The sequence below is a fragment of the Symphodus melops genome, assembly GCF_947650265.1.
Source record: "Symphodus melops genome assembly, chromosome: 8".
NCBI lineage: Eukaryota > Metazoa > Chordata > Actinopteri > Labriformes > Labridae > Symphodus > Symphodus melops.
This window is the reverse complement of record NC_136698.1, coordinates 26095218-26108359: the sequence shown is the minus strand read 5'-3', so window position 1 is coordinate 26108359 and position 13142 is coordinate 26095218. Positions and strand designations below refer to the sequence as shown.

Here is a 13142-nt window from a genome sequence, read left to right as displayed (position 1 = left end):
GTTTGGTATCTTTATTAAAGTGTGTTCTTGGCTTTTATTCAAGCCGATGGCAAATCTTTCAGACAAATAATCAGGCAACTGTCGATTTAATGCTTCAATATAAGGACTTTTTTTAATTAAAAGGAAGTTCAATTAAATGCAATGAAGAAAATATTTCCCTATGTGTTTCATAGGACAGGTGCAGAGACAGAGGCTCCCGAACACTGTCTAACTTACGAACAAACATTTATTAGCAATGTTTTCATACTAGACCTTCATCAGGCTAACAGCCCCTAAGTAGCAGTGTGCATGATGAAGGTCGCTAATGTATGTTAGCAAGTTGGACAGTGGAGTATTGTGGAGTTAACCTTTAAATAATTCAGATAAATATAAAATATCCATCCATCCATTTTCCACCACTTACCCAGGGTCAGGTTGTGGGGGTAGCAATCTTAGCAAAGATGTCCAGACTTCCCTCGCCCCAGACACTTCCTTTAGCTCTTCCGGTAGGACCCCAAGGTGTTCCCAAGCCAGGTGAGAGACGTGGTCTCTCCAGCGTATCCTAGTTCTACCCCCGAGGCCTCCTCCCCGGAGTGACATGCCTGGAACACCTCCCCAGGGAGGCGTCCAGGGGGGATCTGGACCAGATGCCCAAGCCACCTCAGCTGACTCCTCTCGATGTGGAGGAGTGGCGGCTCTACTCCGAGCTCCTCCCTGGTGGCCGAGTTCCTCACCCCATCTCTAAGAGTGCTCGCGAGCCACCCTACAGAGGAAATCCGTGTCAGCAGATTGTACCCACGATTTCGTTCTTTTGGTCATGAGCCAAAGCTCGTGAAGGTAGGAACGAAGATTGACTGGTAAATCGAGAGCCTCGCTTTTCGGCTTAGCTACTTCTTCACCATGACGGACCGATACAGCGTCTGCATGACTGCTGACGCTGCACTGATCCGTTTGTCGATCTCACGCTCCATTCTCCCCCAACTTGTGAACAAGACCGCGAGATACTTAAACTCCTCCACACTTAAAGTATTAATTTTTTTTTTATTAATATGGATTGATGTTGGGCCTTTGTGAATAATATGTGTTCGGATTTCTTAATTTTTGCCTTCCGAAAAGGCTCATCAGGAAGCACAATGTTACAACTCGTGTTTTTCCTTAATTCTTTATTTTTAAATTAAATGACCACAGGCCATAAACCTGAAATACAAACAAACAAATATTATTCAAATAATATAATTCAAATAATATAATATAATCAAAATCAAAGAAGCCTGCAAATACATTAAAAATGTAGCAAATCTTGCTTAAACAATATAAAACTACATTACCCAGAATGCCTACTGCCGAAGGAGCATGCGCACAGCGACTCAAATGTTTCTGGTTGCTATGGACGCTGACACAGAAAACAGGCCACCCGTGCTCCCTCTAAGTGATTTACACACACAAACGCAGCATAATGAAGCGGCACTACACCATGAATCACCAAACTAAACCACCACCATCACCACCGCCACCTGAAACTAGCAGATTGATCAAACAATCGCTTCCGCGTTGCCGAGCGCTCGCGTCTCGCGAGCTACCGGCTACATGCTATTCTTAGCCAGATAACACACATTTATTTACAGTGCTCACACAAAAAAGTGACTTTAACAAGGGTTATTATGCATTGTGAGAAGTAGCAGTTGCTTACCAACGGGCTATGTGCTCCTGATGATGGTTTTAGTGAAAGTGAATCCCAGGTGTCATAATTAAAGTGTTATCGAAGCTGCGCATGCGCACACAACATAACATGCCTAAGCATGAATGAAACTTAAACTTTTATTTTATTTTTATTTTTTCTAGTAAATAAACATCAGGCTCATTTTCATTTGAGAGCAAAGGGTCTTAACAATATGACAAAGATTATGGTCTAGAGCTGCTCTCTTTGTATAGTGTAAAGAGTTTCCGAGATGGAATTCTGACTTTAGGGAACGTTTCTGATGATGTTTTGGATTGGGGACTTGGAATTTCCAACTTCAGAATTCACATAAAAACACAGCATCATACTCAGCATCATAATCGTTGATTGATTCCATCGCCTTTGATGTCTTTGATGTCTGATGTCATATGATGTCATATGATGTCATCAGACGTCTTTGAAGAAGAAGGTATATCAGCTTAGAATCAGAACTCTCATTTCAGTCCAGCCAGGAGAGACAGACTATCAGACGCACACACAGTGAGCTTAGCATTACACAAGTATTGAGAAATGGAAAGAATTGTGAAGAACAACGCCAAAAAAGGCAAAAACAAGGTGAAGAAGAACGTCGTCTTCTGCTCCTGGAATCAAGAGGGCCCAGTCCTCAGCAACCAGGAAGAAAAGAAGTTCTACGCATATATTGACGAGGACCTGTCAGACGATGAACAGTCTCTTTCACTACTTGTGAAGCCTCTTCAAAAGAAGGTAAACAAGATGAACGTATCAGAGTTTCCTTCTTTACAGAGGGAGCCATCAAAGGGGACAACTCTGGACAAACAGAAGGAGGGAAATGTCCTGGGTGGGAATGATGACATTGCAGTGACTCAAACACCACGGCCTGCAGTGTCTCTTCAACCAGAACCCGTAGAGACACACATGATCCTGACTGAAGACAAGCATGATCCACAACCTGCAGAGAACAACGCCGAAAAAGGCAAAAACAAGGTGAAGAAGAACGTCGTCTTCTGCTCCTGGAATCAAGAGGGCCCAGTCCTCAGCAACCAGGAAGAAAAGAAGTTCTACGCATATATTGACGAGGACTTGTCAGACGATGAACAGTCTCTTTCACTACTTGTGAAGCCTCTTCAAAAGAAGGTTAACAAGATGAACGTATCAGAGTTTCCTTCTTTGCAGAGGGAGCCATCAAAGGGGACAACTCTGGACAAACAGAAGGAGGGAAATGTCCTGGGTGGGAATGATGACACTGCAGTGACTCAAACACCACGGCCTGCAGTGTCTCTTCAACCAGAACCCATGGAGACACACATCATCCTGACTGAAGACAAGCCGGATCCACAACCTGCAGAGACCCCTAAAGAGCCACAGTCTGTAGGTGCAGCAGATCAGTCACAGCAGTCCAATGATGTGACAACTTTAAATATGCTTGAGATTATCAATAAGGTGACTGACCAAGCCCCAATTCAGATCCCTGAGGTGGAGCAGTTAAAACAAATGCATGAAGATCAGGAAGCCAAGTTGACCTCTAACATGGCTCTACTCCTTGCTGAGGTTTTAAACAAGCAGGCCACAGCAAGAGAAGCAGTCATGGAAGTAGGGAAGCTGAAGAACGCTCTTGAAACTGAAAGGGAGAAGCGTTTAAAGACAGAAGAGTGTCTCGCCCAGCAAATCGAGGAGAACTCCAGACTGAAGGTTGGTGTGTCCCAGGCTGCTAGCCAGTGGGGACAGGAAAGGAACAATCTCCTGGGAGAACTCCACAGATTAAATGCTGAATTATGCAAGGCGCAAAAGTGGGCAAACGACCACTGGTCCTCTTCCATCAAGGCTGCACCCAACCAGGCCCATGAAGACCTGGAGAAGAAAACCAGCCAGTTGGAGGATGAAACGTCCCGTCCCTTGACTGAGGTAACAAATGAAACCTGCACCCTAAAGGCCGCACCGTTGGTGCAACAGGAGGAAACCTGCAGCATAAAGGCTGCTCTGGTCCAGGCCCAAGAGGACCTGAAGCAGCAGAAACTGCAGTGGGACGAGGAAAGAGCCCGTCTTGTAGAAGAGCAAAAACAGAAAACCTGCGAGATGAAGGCTGCTCTGGTCCAGGCCCAAGAGGACCTGAAGCAGCAGAAACTGCAGTGGGACGAGGAAAGATCCCATCTTGTAGAAGAACAAAAACAGTCAACCTGCAGGATGGAGGAGAAACTTAAAGAAGCCCAAAAGAACCTGATGAACGACAGGTGTTTATTTGAGAAAGAAAAGTTTCAGCTCCTTGTTGCTCAGAGGGATGAACGACGTAAGAATCAGACTGAACTGAAAATGTCTCAAGAGAACACTGAGAACCTCAAACACCAGTGGGAGGAGGACAAGTCCCGTCTCCTAGCTGAACATGAGGAGAAAACTCTCCGATTGAAGACTGATCTGATCCAAGCCCAAGAGTGCCAAAAAGGGCAGAAACAAGACTGGGAGAAGGAAAGGTCTGAACTACTGGATGGACACACACAAGAAATCAATAAGATGCATGAGGCCCTAACAAAGGCCAAAAAGAACCTGGAAGAGGAGAATTATCAGTGGGAGGATTCCAGGTCACAGCTCGTTGAAGAATCCCTGGAGATAAAAGCATCCTTGAACCAGGCACAAGACGAGCTGAAAAGTCAGCAGCTGCATTGGCAAAAAGAGAAAACCTGTCTCCTGAAGTCTCTGAGCATCTTGAAGAAGACTCTCGAGGAGAAAAATGAAGAGAATTGCAAGTCAACAGATGGCCTGATGGACAGACTACAGAACCTTGAATGCAAGGTGGAGGAGGTTCAGAAAAAGAAGACAAAGTCTTTGAAGAAAAGGTTCGTAGGTCTTTTTAAAAGAGACAAAGAAACCACCTCTCCAACCTCAGGCCGCCTGTAGCGAGACTATTCAGCCCTCCTCCCCCCCCCCCCCCCCCCCCCAAACCTCCTTCATTCTACCTTTTTCTTTTTGAGTCAGGGTTAAAAAGAGCCAAAGTGGCCACACACACCTTTCCCCTTCGTTATCAACCCTGAGCAGTTATTTTATTTTCTGCTCCCTTCCTGTTAGAGTCGGGGGAAGAAGGAAGAGGGGCGTAACCTTTTTTCTTTTTCCTCTGACCTAAATGCACGTAAAAAAAAATAAAAAATAAAAAATAAAAAAAATAAAAAATTTGATTGACGTCAAACTTTCAGTGCATCCTAAGATTACTTCAGATGATTTTCTAAACATTACAAGAAACAAAGGACAATAAAAGCCGTGAAAGCAATTTCTAGTTCATGATTTTATTGTAATGTTTGTCGATGTTTTATAAATTATATCTTTTACGTGCACTTATCATTTTGTAATGATTTATAAAATGTTATGCGTACAACAATAGACTGTTAACGTAACAAATTTTAGCATTACAAATAATTAACAAGCATTATTATCAACCTGCAGACAAAGAGAGTAAGTCAATAATAAGTATAACTTTATTTGTATTAACGCTAAAAAAAAAAGGTTACCAAAGTGTTTTTAAATATGCAAAGGCAAACGTCAAAAAAGCAGAATAACCCAAACCACAACGAAAAACTACAACAAGAAGGCAACCACTGATGACACACCCAACCAACAACAACAACAACAACAAGACCCCAACAGTAAAAGAACCCAAACAACAACCCGACCAACATCAGAACCTGAACATCATACAATGACTCGTGCAACAAAGGAACCCAGGACTGAGACCAAGAGGACAGAGGATGTAAGACGGTTTCACATGAACAGTTAGAAGAGATAGAAACGTATGAGAACAATAAAAAAAGAGAAATATAAGGGATAGGAAAATAAAAAAGGGGGACAGGGGGTGAAACTGTAAGGGAAGCTGTGGCTATGGGAGGGTTTGGTCATCGCGCAATAAATAAATTAATAAATACAGTCATGAGGAAGGTGGGTTGAGCTTGAAAAAGTCTCTGGGCCCTTCTTTATGTCGTAGGTAGCTATCCCAGTTCAGTGAATATTTGTCTATTCTGTGCATGTGAGACTTAAGGATATCCTTTATACAGACTGCAGTGCTGCTGAGCACCTTTCCCCCAACGAGAGGACATGAGCCATCTATTTTTGTATCCGTAGCCTCCACTGCAACCGGTCCTGAAGCTTCACTACATCACATTTCCTAGATTTAAGGGTAGTACTGAAAGATAGATACTATGTCATTAGATTGAGATACTTTGTTTTCTTATTACAGTGGTGTGTTTTTCCCAAACAGACATGTAGCATAACTGTAAAGAAATGATCTTGTTTCTGATGGAGCTCAATGAAAACAGGCTGACAAAGTAAAGAGTGAATGTTGACATTTGTAGGTCATATATACGCGTCGATGTTGTTATCAGTAAGTTTCAATTAGTGCTAAACGCTCCTCACGTCAGCTTAAAAATGCAGATTAGAAAACTTTGCTTCTAAAACGCATTAAAAAAAAAGTTGCAATAAAAATCTCTCAAATAATGTTCACACATGCAAAAATAGGAAATCTATTTCTTAATTTTCTAGACCCTTGATTCTCAAACTGTGGTACGTGGTACGCGAGCTCCCCTCTAGTGGTACGCGGAGGAAGGTCATAAATATTTTTTGAAAATAAAATTAATTTGAAAATATATATTAGCAAAATAGTAGAAGACCTAAAATTAAAATACATAAAACATATTAAATTCATATTTAAAATAAGCATGTCTTTCCATTATTTTTGTCTCAATATCCGCCTGCTACATCACCCGGTTCATGCTACGTAGTCCGGTTCATGCACTTACGACTTATCAGATAAGTCATGAGTTGAACTGTGTGAAAAGATAAACAGGTAAAATGTAGAGAGGAAATATGAGTGGTTCAAGAACACTGCAATCGTGGCTTCAAACTGGAACTATTACTAAGAGGACTGCAATTCAGGAGGAGAATCTTTCAGGCAGCCGCTTTGAAAACGAAGAAGATGACAACAGTGGAACTAGCATAAGTGCTAGCGGCTACTCGAGAGGTGCCGGTGAAGCGTCCACAGCACCCACCAGCACCAAGCGGCGCAAAGCGGTCAGGAAATATGACTCCAGTTACCTCAAACTTGGATTTAGTTGGCGTGGGACCGAAGAAGAGCCGAGGCCCCAGTGTGTGGTATGTGGTGAAGTCCTCAGCAATGAATCAATGAAACCATCGCACCTCAAACGGCACCTTTTAACCAAACACACAGCGATGAAAGATAAACCTTTGGACTTTTTTCTAAGAAAGCGGGACGAGCTGAAGCAGTCCAAGTCCACAATGCAGTCCTGTGTTACATCCACGGCCAAAGCACAGGCGGCTTCATACCGTGCCAGCCTCCGTATAGCGAAAGCCGGAAAGCCACACACGATTGGCGAGGAACTGTGTCTACCATTAGCCAAAGAAATGACGCACATCATGTGCGGGGAGAAAGCTGCTCAACAATTAAACTTGGTGCCACTTTCAAACGTCACAGTGTCACGGAGAATACGGATCATGGCAGATAACGTTAAAAAGACACTGACTGAGCGCATCAAAAGAAGTCGGTATTATTCCCTCCAACTGGATGAGACGACCGATGTTGCAGATTTGGCTAATTTGCTTGTGTACGTCAGATATGAGTGCGATGGTGCAGCTCAGGAGGATTTTCTGTTCTGCCGACCACTGGAGACCAGAACTACAGCCGAGCACATATTCCAGCTACTGAACACCTTCATGCAAGAGAACGGAATCGATTGGGAAAAGTGTGTCGGAGTCTGCACCGACGGCGCCAGGGCGATGACAGGCCGCCACAGCGGAGTAGCAGCCCGGATTCGGGAGGTGGCACCTGAGATGCGATGGACACACTGCAGCATCCATCGGGAGGCACTTGCAGTGAAGAAGATGCCCGATGAGCTTAAGTCAGTGCTTGACTCAGCTGTAAAAACAGTTAACTTTATTAAGGCCCGACCGATGCATGCTCGTCTGTTTCACGTACTCTGTGATGAAATGGGCAGCGAGCATGTCCAGCTCCTGCTTCATACAGAAGTCAGATGGTTGTCAAGAGGTAAGGTGCTTTCAAGGCTTTTCGAGTTGCACAGAGAGGTCCAGGTGTTCTTACAGGACAAAAACTTCCCCATAGCAGATGTTTTTGAGGATACTGTATGGCTCAGTCAGCTGGCATACTTGTCAGATATTTTCTCCCGTTTGAACGAACTGAATTTGGGACTACAGGGACTCTCTGTCAGCATTTTTGATGTGCAGGACAAAGTCAACGCAATGCTGAAAAAGATGGAGCTGTTCGAAACCAAAGCCATGGCAGGTGATATTTCAGCTTTCCCTGCTTTGGAGAGTTTTCTGTCTGACAACGAGCTGCAACTTGATGACGGGGTCAGGGACAACATCGCTGCGCACCTCGCCTCCCTGAGACAACAGTTCAGGGAATATTTCCCAGTGACGCCCGAATTGACCAGCTGGATGAGAAACCCATTCAGTATTGAAACCTCTGAAATCCCCAAGGATTTTACTGTTTGCGAGCAGGAGAGTCTAATAGAACTGTCTTGTGATGAAACTTTGAAGACTGGTTTCAAAAAACAGTCGCTGTTGGACTTTTGGATACAGCAATGCAGGGAATACTCTGCGCTTTCGGATAAGGCCGTGCGCTTTCTCCTTCCTTTCGCGACAACCTATCTGTGCGAGAAAGGCTTCTCTTCATTGGCCGTCATTAAGACAAAAAACAGAAGTAGGATGGATGCTGAGCCAGACCTGAGACTGAAGCTGACCACGATCGAGCCAGACATCACAGGACTGTGTGCACAGAGACAGGCGCACCCCTCTCAATAGGAGTATGTAAGTTGATAACTAATAATTAATATGCTGGCCAGTTCTTAATGATTGTGAGTGGTTCATTGATCCCCTTTTTCCTGTAATGTTGCTACAGGTTATATTTCTAAGTAGCAGAGTGTTAACAGTAAGGACACATTGGTCAAAGCGAGACTGAAAGACTGTATTGAGCCTGATAATGTTCAGACAGGTGTGTGTTTTTGGTTTTTTGTCTTCATGTGTTGTTCATACCGACATAATGCACTGACTTTTCTAATATGAATGTTCATTCACATATGTTTTATGTTTTATATCTTTGTTACTAAAAAAAACACTTTGGAATTTGGATTATCTGTGACCTAGATTAGAAGATTTTAAAAAAAGAAACAGAACACTTATGGTTCTACCAGCCTACTGTATGTATGAATGTGTGTGTGTGTGTGTGTGTGTGTGTGAGAATGAAATACAGCTGTTATTCTTTATGTTCTCACTTGCTGTGTGTATGAGAGATAAAGAGGCGTCACACCTTGTTAGGATGAGTTTAAGTGCCTGTTATGATGCACTGTTGTGTACGTGTACAGTGTGGCTGTAGCTGGCAACAGTTATCAATAAATAATCCTCATATTCAGAGTAAGCATACCTCTTTTGTAAACTGTCCATAACTAATACCATGAACCTTCACTACTGTATGTTCAAGTTGGTCATAATGGTGGTACTTGGAGAGCTCGATATTTTCTCAGGTGGTACTCACTGTAAAAAGTTTGAGAACCACTGTTCTAGACTCTTAAGGTGACGTTGAAGATTGTATACATTACCACTAGTATTAGAAGTGTCCATAACACTGATCTTCGGCTTAGCTACTTCTTCACCATGACGGACCGATACAGCGTCTGCATGACTGCTGACGCTGCATTGATCCGTCTGTCGATCTCACGCTCCATTCTCCCCCAACTTGTGAACAAGACCGCGAGATCAAATCAAATCAAATCAAACTTTATTTATAAAGCGCTTTTCATACTTTTAAAAGTAGCACAAAGTGCTTTACATGTTAACATCACATTAAAATCACATTAAAATCATTCCCACCCTCCCCCCATCCCCCACGCATACAGACAGTATCACACTCACAGTCATACTCACAGTCACCCCACGCTCCAACACACATGCGCAGACCTAAACCCACACACACACATGCACACACACCAGCATCAATGATATGGACAGAAGGCTGAGTACGGATGAACCAGGTAAGTAAACGCCAAAGAGGAGCCGTCTGCATCGAGAGCGGCAGATCGGCCGCGGCCATCAGGGGCACCATCACAGGGTGCCCAGGGGAGGCGGGGCCGGGACCCCTGACCTCCACCCAGACACCGCAGGACGGCGCCCAGGCAGCCACAGCCCTCCACCGCTCCCGACACAGAGGGCTCCCTCGGAGGAAACACTGGCAAGAGACGTAAAATACATAAAACTTTTAAAATGAGGCCAAACAATAAACTGAATAAAGCTAAAACCAATAGAATGATGGTAAGAGATAAGTAAACATAAAATGCTAAAATCATAACAGATAAAATGAATGAATATTATTTAAAAGCTAGACTAAAAAGGTGGGTCTTGAGCCTGCTCTTAAAAATATGAGCGTTCTCTGCGGCCCTGAGATACTTAAACTCCTCCACACTTAAAGTATTGATTTTTTTTTTTATTAATATAGATTGATGTTGGGCCTTTGTGAAAAATATGCGTTCGGATTTCTTAATTTTTGCCTTCCGAAAAGGCTCATCAGGAAGCACAATGTTACAACTCGTGTTTTTCCTTAATTCTTTATTTTTAAATTAAATGACCACAGGCCATAAACCTGAAATACAAACAAACAAATATTATTCAAATAATATAATTCAAATAATATAATATAATCAAAATCAAAGAAGCCTGCAAATACATTAAAAATTTAGCAAATCTTGCTTAAACAATATAAAACTACATTACCCAGAATGCCTACTGCCGAAGGAGCATGCGCACAGCGACTCAAATGTTTCTGGTTGCTATGGACGCTGACACAGAAAACAGGCCACCCGTGCTCCCTCTAAGTGATTTACACACACAAACGCAGCATAATGAAGCGGCACTACACCATGAATCACCAAACTAAACCACCACCATCACCACCGCCACCTGAAACTAGCAGATTGATCAAACAATCACTTCCGCGTTGCCGAGCGCTCGCGTCTCGCGAGCTACCGGCTACATGCTATTCTTAGCCAGATAACACACATTTATTTACAGTGCTCACACAAAAAAGTGACTTTAACAAGGGTTATTATGCATTGTGAGAAGTAGCAGTTGCTTACCAACGGGCTATGTGCTCCTGATGATGGTTTTAGTGAAAGTGAATCCCAGGTGTCATAATTAAAGTGTTATCGAAGCTGCGCATGCGCACACAACATAACATGCCTAAGCATGAATGAAACTTTTTTTTTTTTTTTTTTTTTTAGCATGAATGAAACTTAAACTTTTATTTTATTTTTATTTTTTCTAGTAAATAAACATCAGGCTCATTTTCATTTGAGAGCAAAGGGTCTTAACAATATGACAAAGATTACGGTCTAGAGCTGCTCTCTTTGTATAGTGTAAAGAGTTTCCGAGATGGAATTCTGACTTTAGGGAACGTTTCTGATGATGTTTTGGATTGGGGACTTGGAATTTCCAACTTCAGAATTCAAATCAAAACACAGCATCATACTCAGCATCATAATCGTTGATTGATTCCATCGCCTTTGATGTCTTTGATGTCTTTGATGTCTGATGTCATATGATGTCATATGATGTCATTGCCCAAGAAGGTTTGTAAGCTTAGAATCAGAACTCTTATTTCAGTCCAGCCAGGAGAGACAGACAATCAGACACACAAACAGTGAGCTTAGCATTACACAAGTATTGAGAAATGGAAAGAATTGTGAAGAACAACGCCAAAAAAGGCAAAAACAAGGTGAAGAAGAACGTCGTCTTCTGCTCCTGGAATCAAGAGGGCCCAGTCCTCAGCAACCAGGAAGAAAAGAAGTTCTACGCATATATTGACGAGGACTTGTCAGACGATGAACAGTCTCTTTCACTACTTGTGAAGCCTCTTCAAAAGAAGGTAAACAAGATGAACGTATCAGAGTTTCCTTCTTTACAGAGGGAGCCATCAAAGGGGACAACTCTGGACAAACAGAAGGAGGGAAATGTCCTGGGTGGGAATGATGACATTGCAGTGACTCAAACACCACGGCCTGCAGTGTCTCTTCAACCAGAACCCATGGAGACACACATGATCCTGACTGAAGACAAGCATGATCCACAACCTGCAGAGAACAACGCCGAAAAAGGCAAAAACAAGGTGAAGAAGAACGTCGTCTTCTGCTCCTGGAATCAAGAGGGCCCAGTCCTCAGCAACCAGGAAGAAAAGAAGTTCTACGCATATATTGACGAGGACTTGTCAGACGATGAACAGTCTCTTTCACTACTTGTGAAGCCTCTTCAAAAGAAGGTTAACAAGATGAACGTATCAGAGTTTCCTTCTTTACAGAGGGAGCCATCAAAGGGGACAACTCTGGACAAACAGAAGGAGGGAAATGTCCTGGGTGGGAATGATGACATTGCAGTGACTCAAACACCACGGCCTGCAGTGTCTCTTCAACCAGAACCCGTAGAGACACACATGATCCTGACTGAAGACAAGCATGATCCACAACCTGCAGAGAACAACGCCGAAAAAGGCAAAAACAAGGTGAAGAAGAACGTCGTCTTCTGCTCCTGGAATCAAGAGGGCACAGTCCTCAGCAACCAGGAAGAAAAGAAGTTCTACGCATATATTGACGAGGACTTGTCAGACGATGAACAGTCTCTTTCACTACTTGTGAAGCCTCTTCAAAAGAAGGTTAACAAGATGAACGTATCAGAGTTTCCTTCTTTACAGAGGGAGCCATCAAAGGGGACAACTCTGGACAAACAGAAGGAGGGAAATGTCCTGGGTGGGAATGATGACACTGCAGTGACTCAAACACCACGGCCTGCAGTGTCTCTTCAACCAGAACCCATGGAGACACACATCATCCTGACTGAAGACAAGCCGGATCCACAACCTGCAGAGACCCCTAAAGAGCCACAGTCTGTAGGTGCAGCAGATCAGTCACAGCAGTCCAATGATGTGACAACTTTAAATATGCTTGAGATTATCAATAAGGTGACTGACCAAGCCCCAATTCAGATCCCTGAGGTGGAGCAGTTAAAACAAATGCATGAAGATCAGGAAGCCAAGTTGACCTCTAACATGGCTCTTCTCCTTGCTGAGGTTTCAAACAAGCAGGCCACAGCAAGAGAAGCAGTCATGGAAGTAGGGAAGCTGAAGAACGCTCTTGAAACTGAAAGGGAGAAGCGTTTAAAGACAGAAGAGTGTCTCGCCCAGCAAATCGAGGAGAACTCCAGACTGAAGGTTGGTGTGTCCCAGGCTGCTAGCCAGTGGGGACAGGAAAGGAACAATCTCCTGGGAGAACTCCACAGATTAAATGCTGAATTATGCAAGGCGCAAAAGTGGGCAAACGACCACTGGTCCTCTTCCATCATGGCTGCACCCAACCAGGCCCATGAAGACCTGGAGAAGAAAACCAGCCAGTTGGAGGATGAAACGTCCCGTCCC

The 13142-nt window shown here is 43.5% G+C and overlaps 2 protein-coding genes across 2 annotated transcripts in view; one reads left to right on the top strand and one right to left on the bottom strand.

Annotated features, from left to right (window-relative positions):
• Positions 1-13142, bottom strand: part of cltrn (collectrin, amino acid transport regulator) — an 81407-nt gene that overhangs the window by 30590 nt on the left and 37675 nt on the right. The window lies entirely within an intron of this gene.
• Positions 6521-8491, top strand: LOC306828603 (zinc finger BED domain-containing protein 5-like; the record flags this gene model as incomplete). Its single annotated transcript, XM_079351125.1, has 1 exon — positions 6521-8491. The coding sequence occupies one exon, from the start codon at positions 6521-6523 to the stop codon at positions 8489-8491; it is 1971 nt and encodes a 656-aa protein (XP_079207251.1).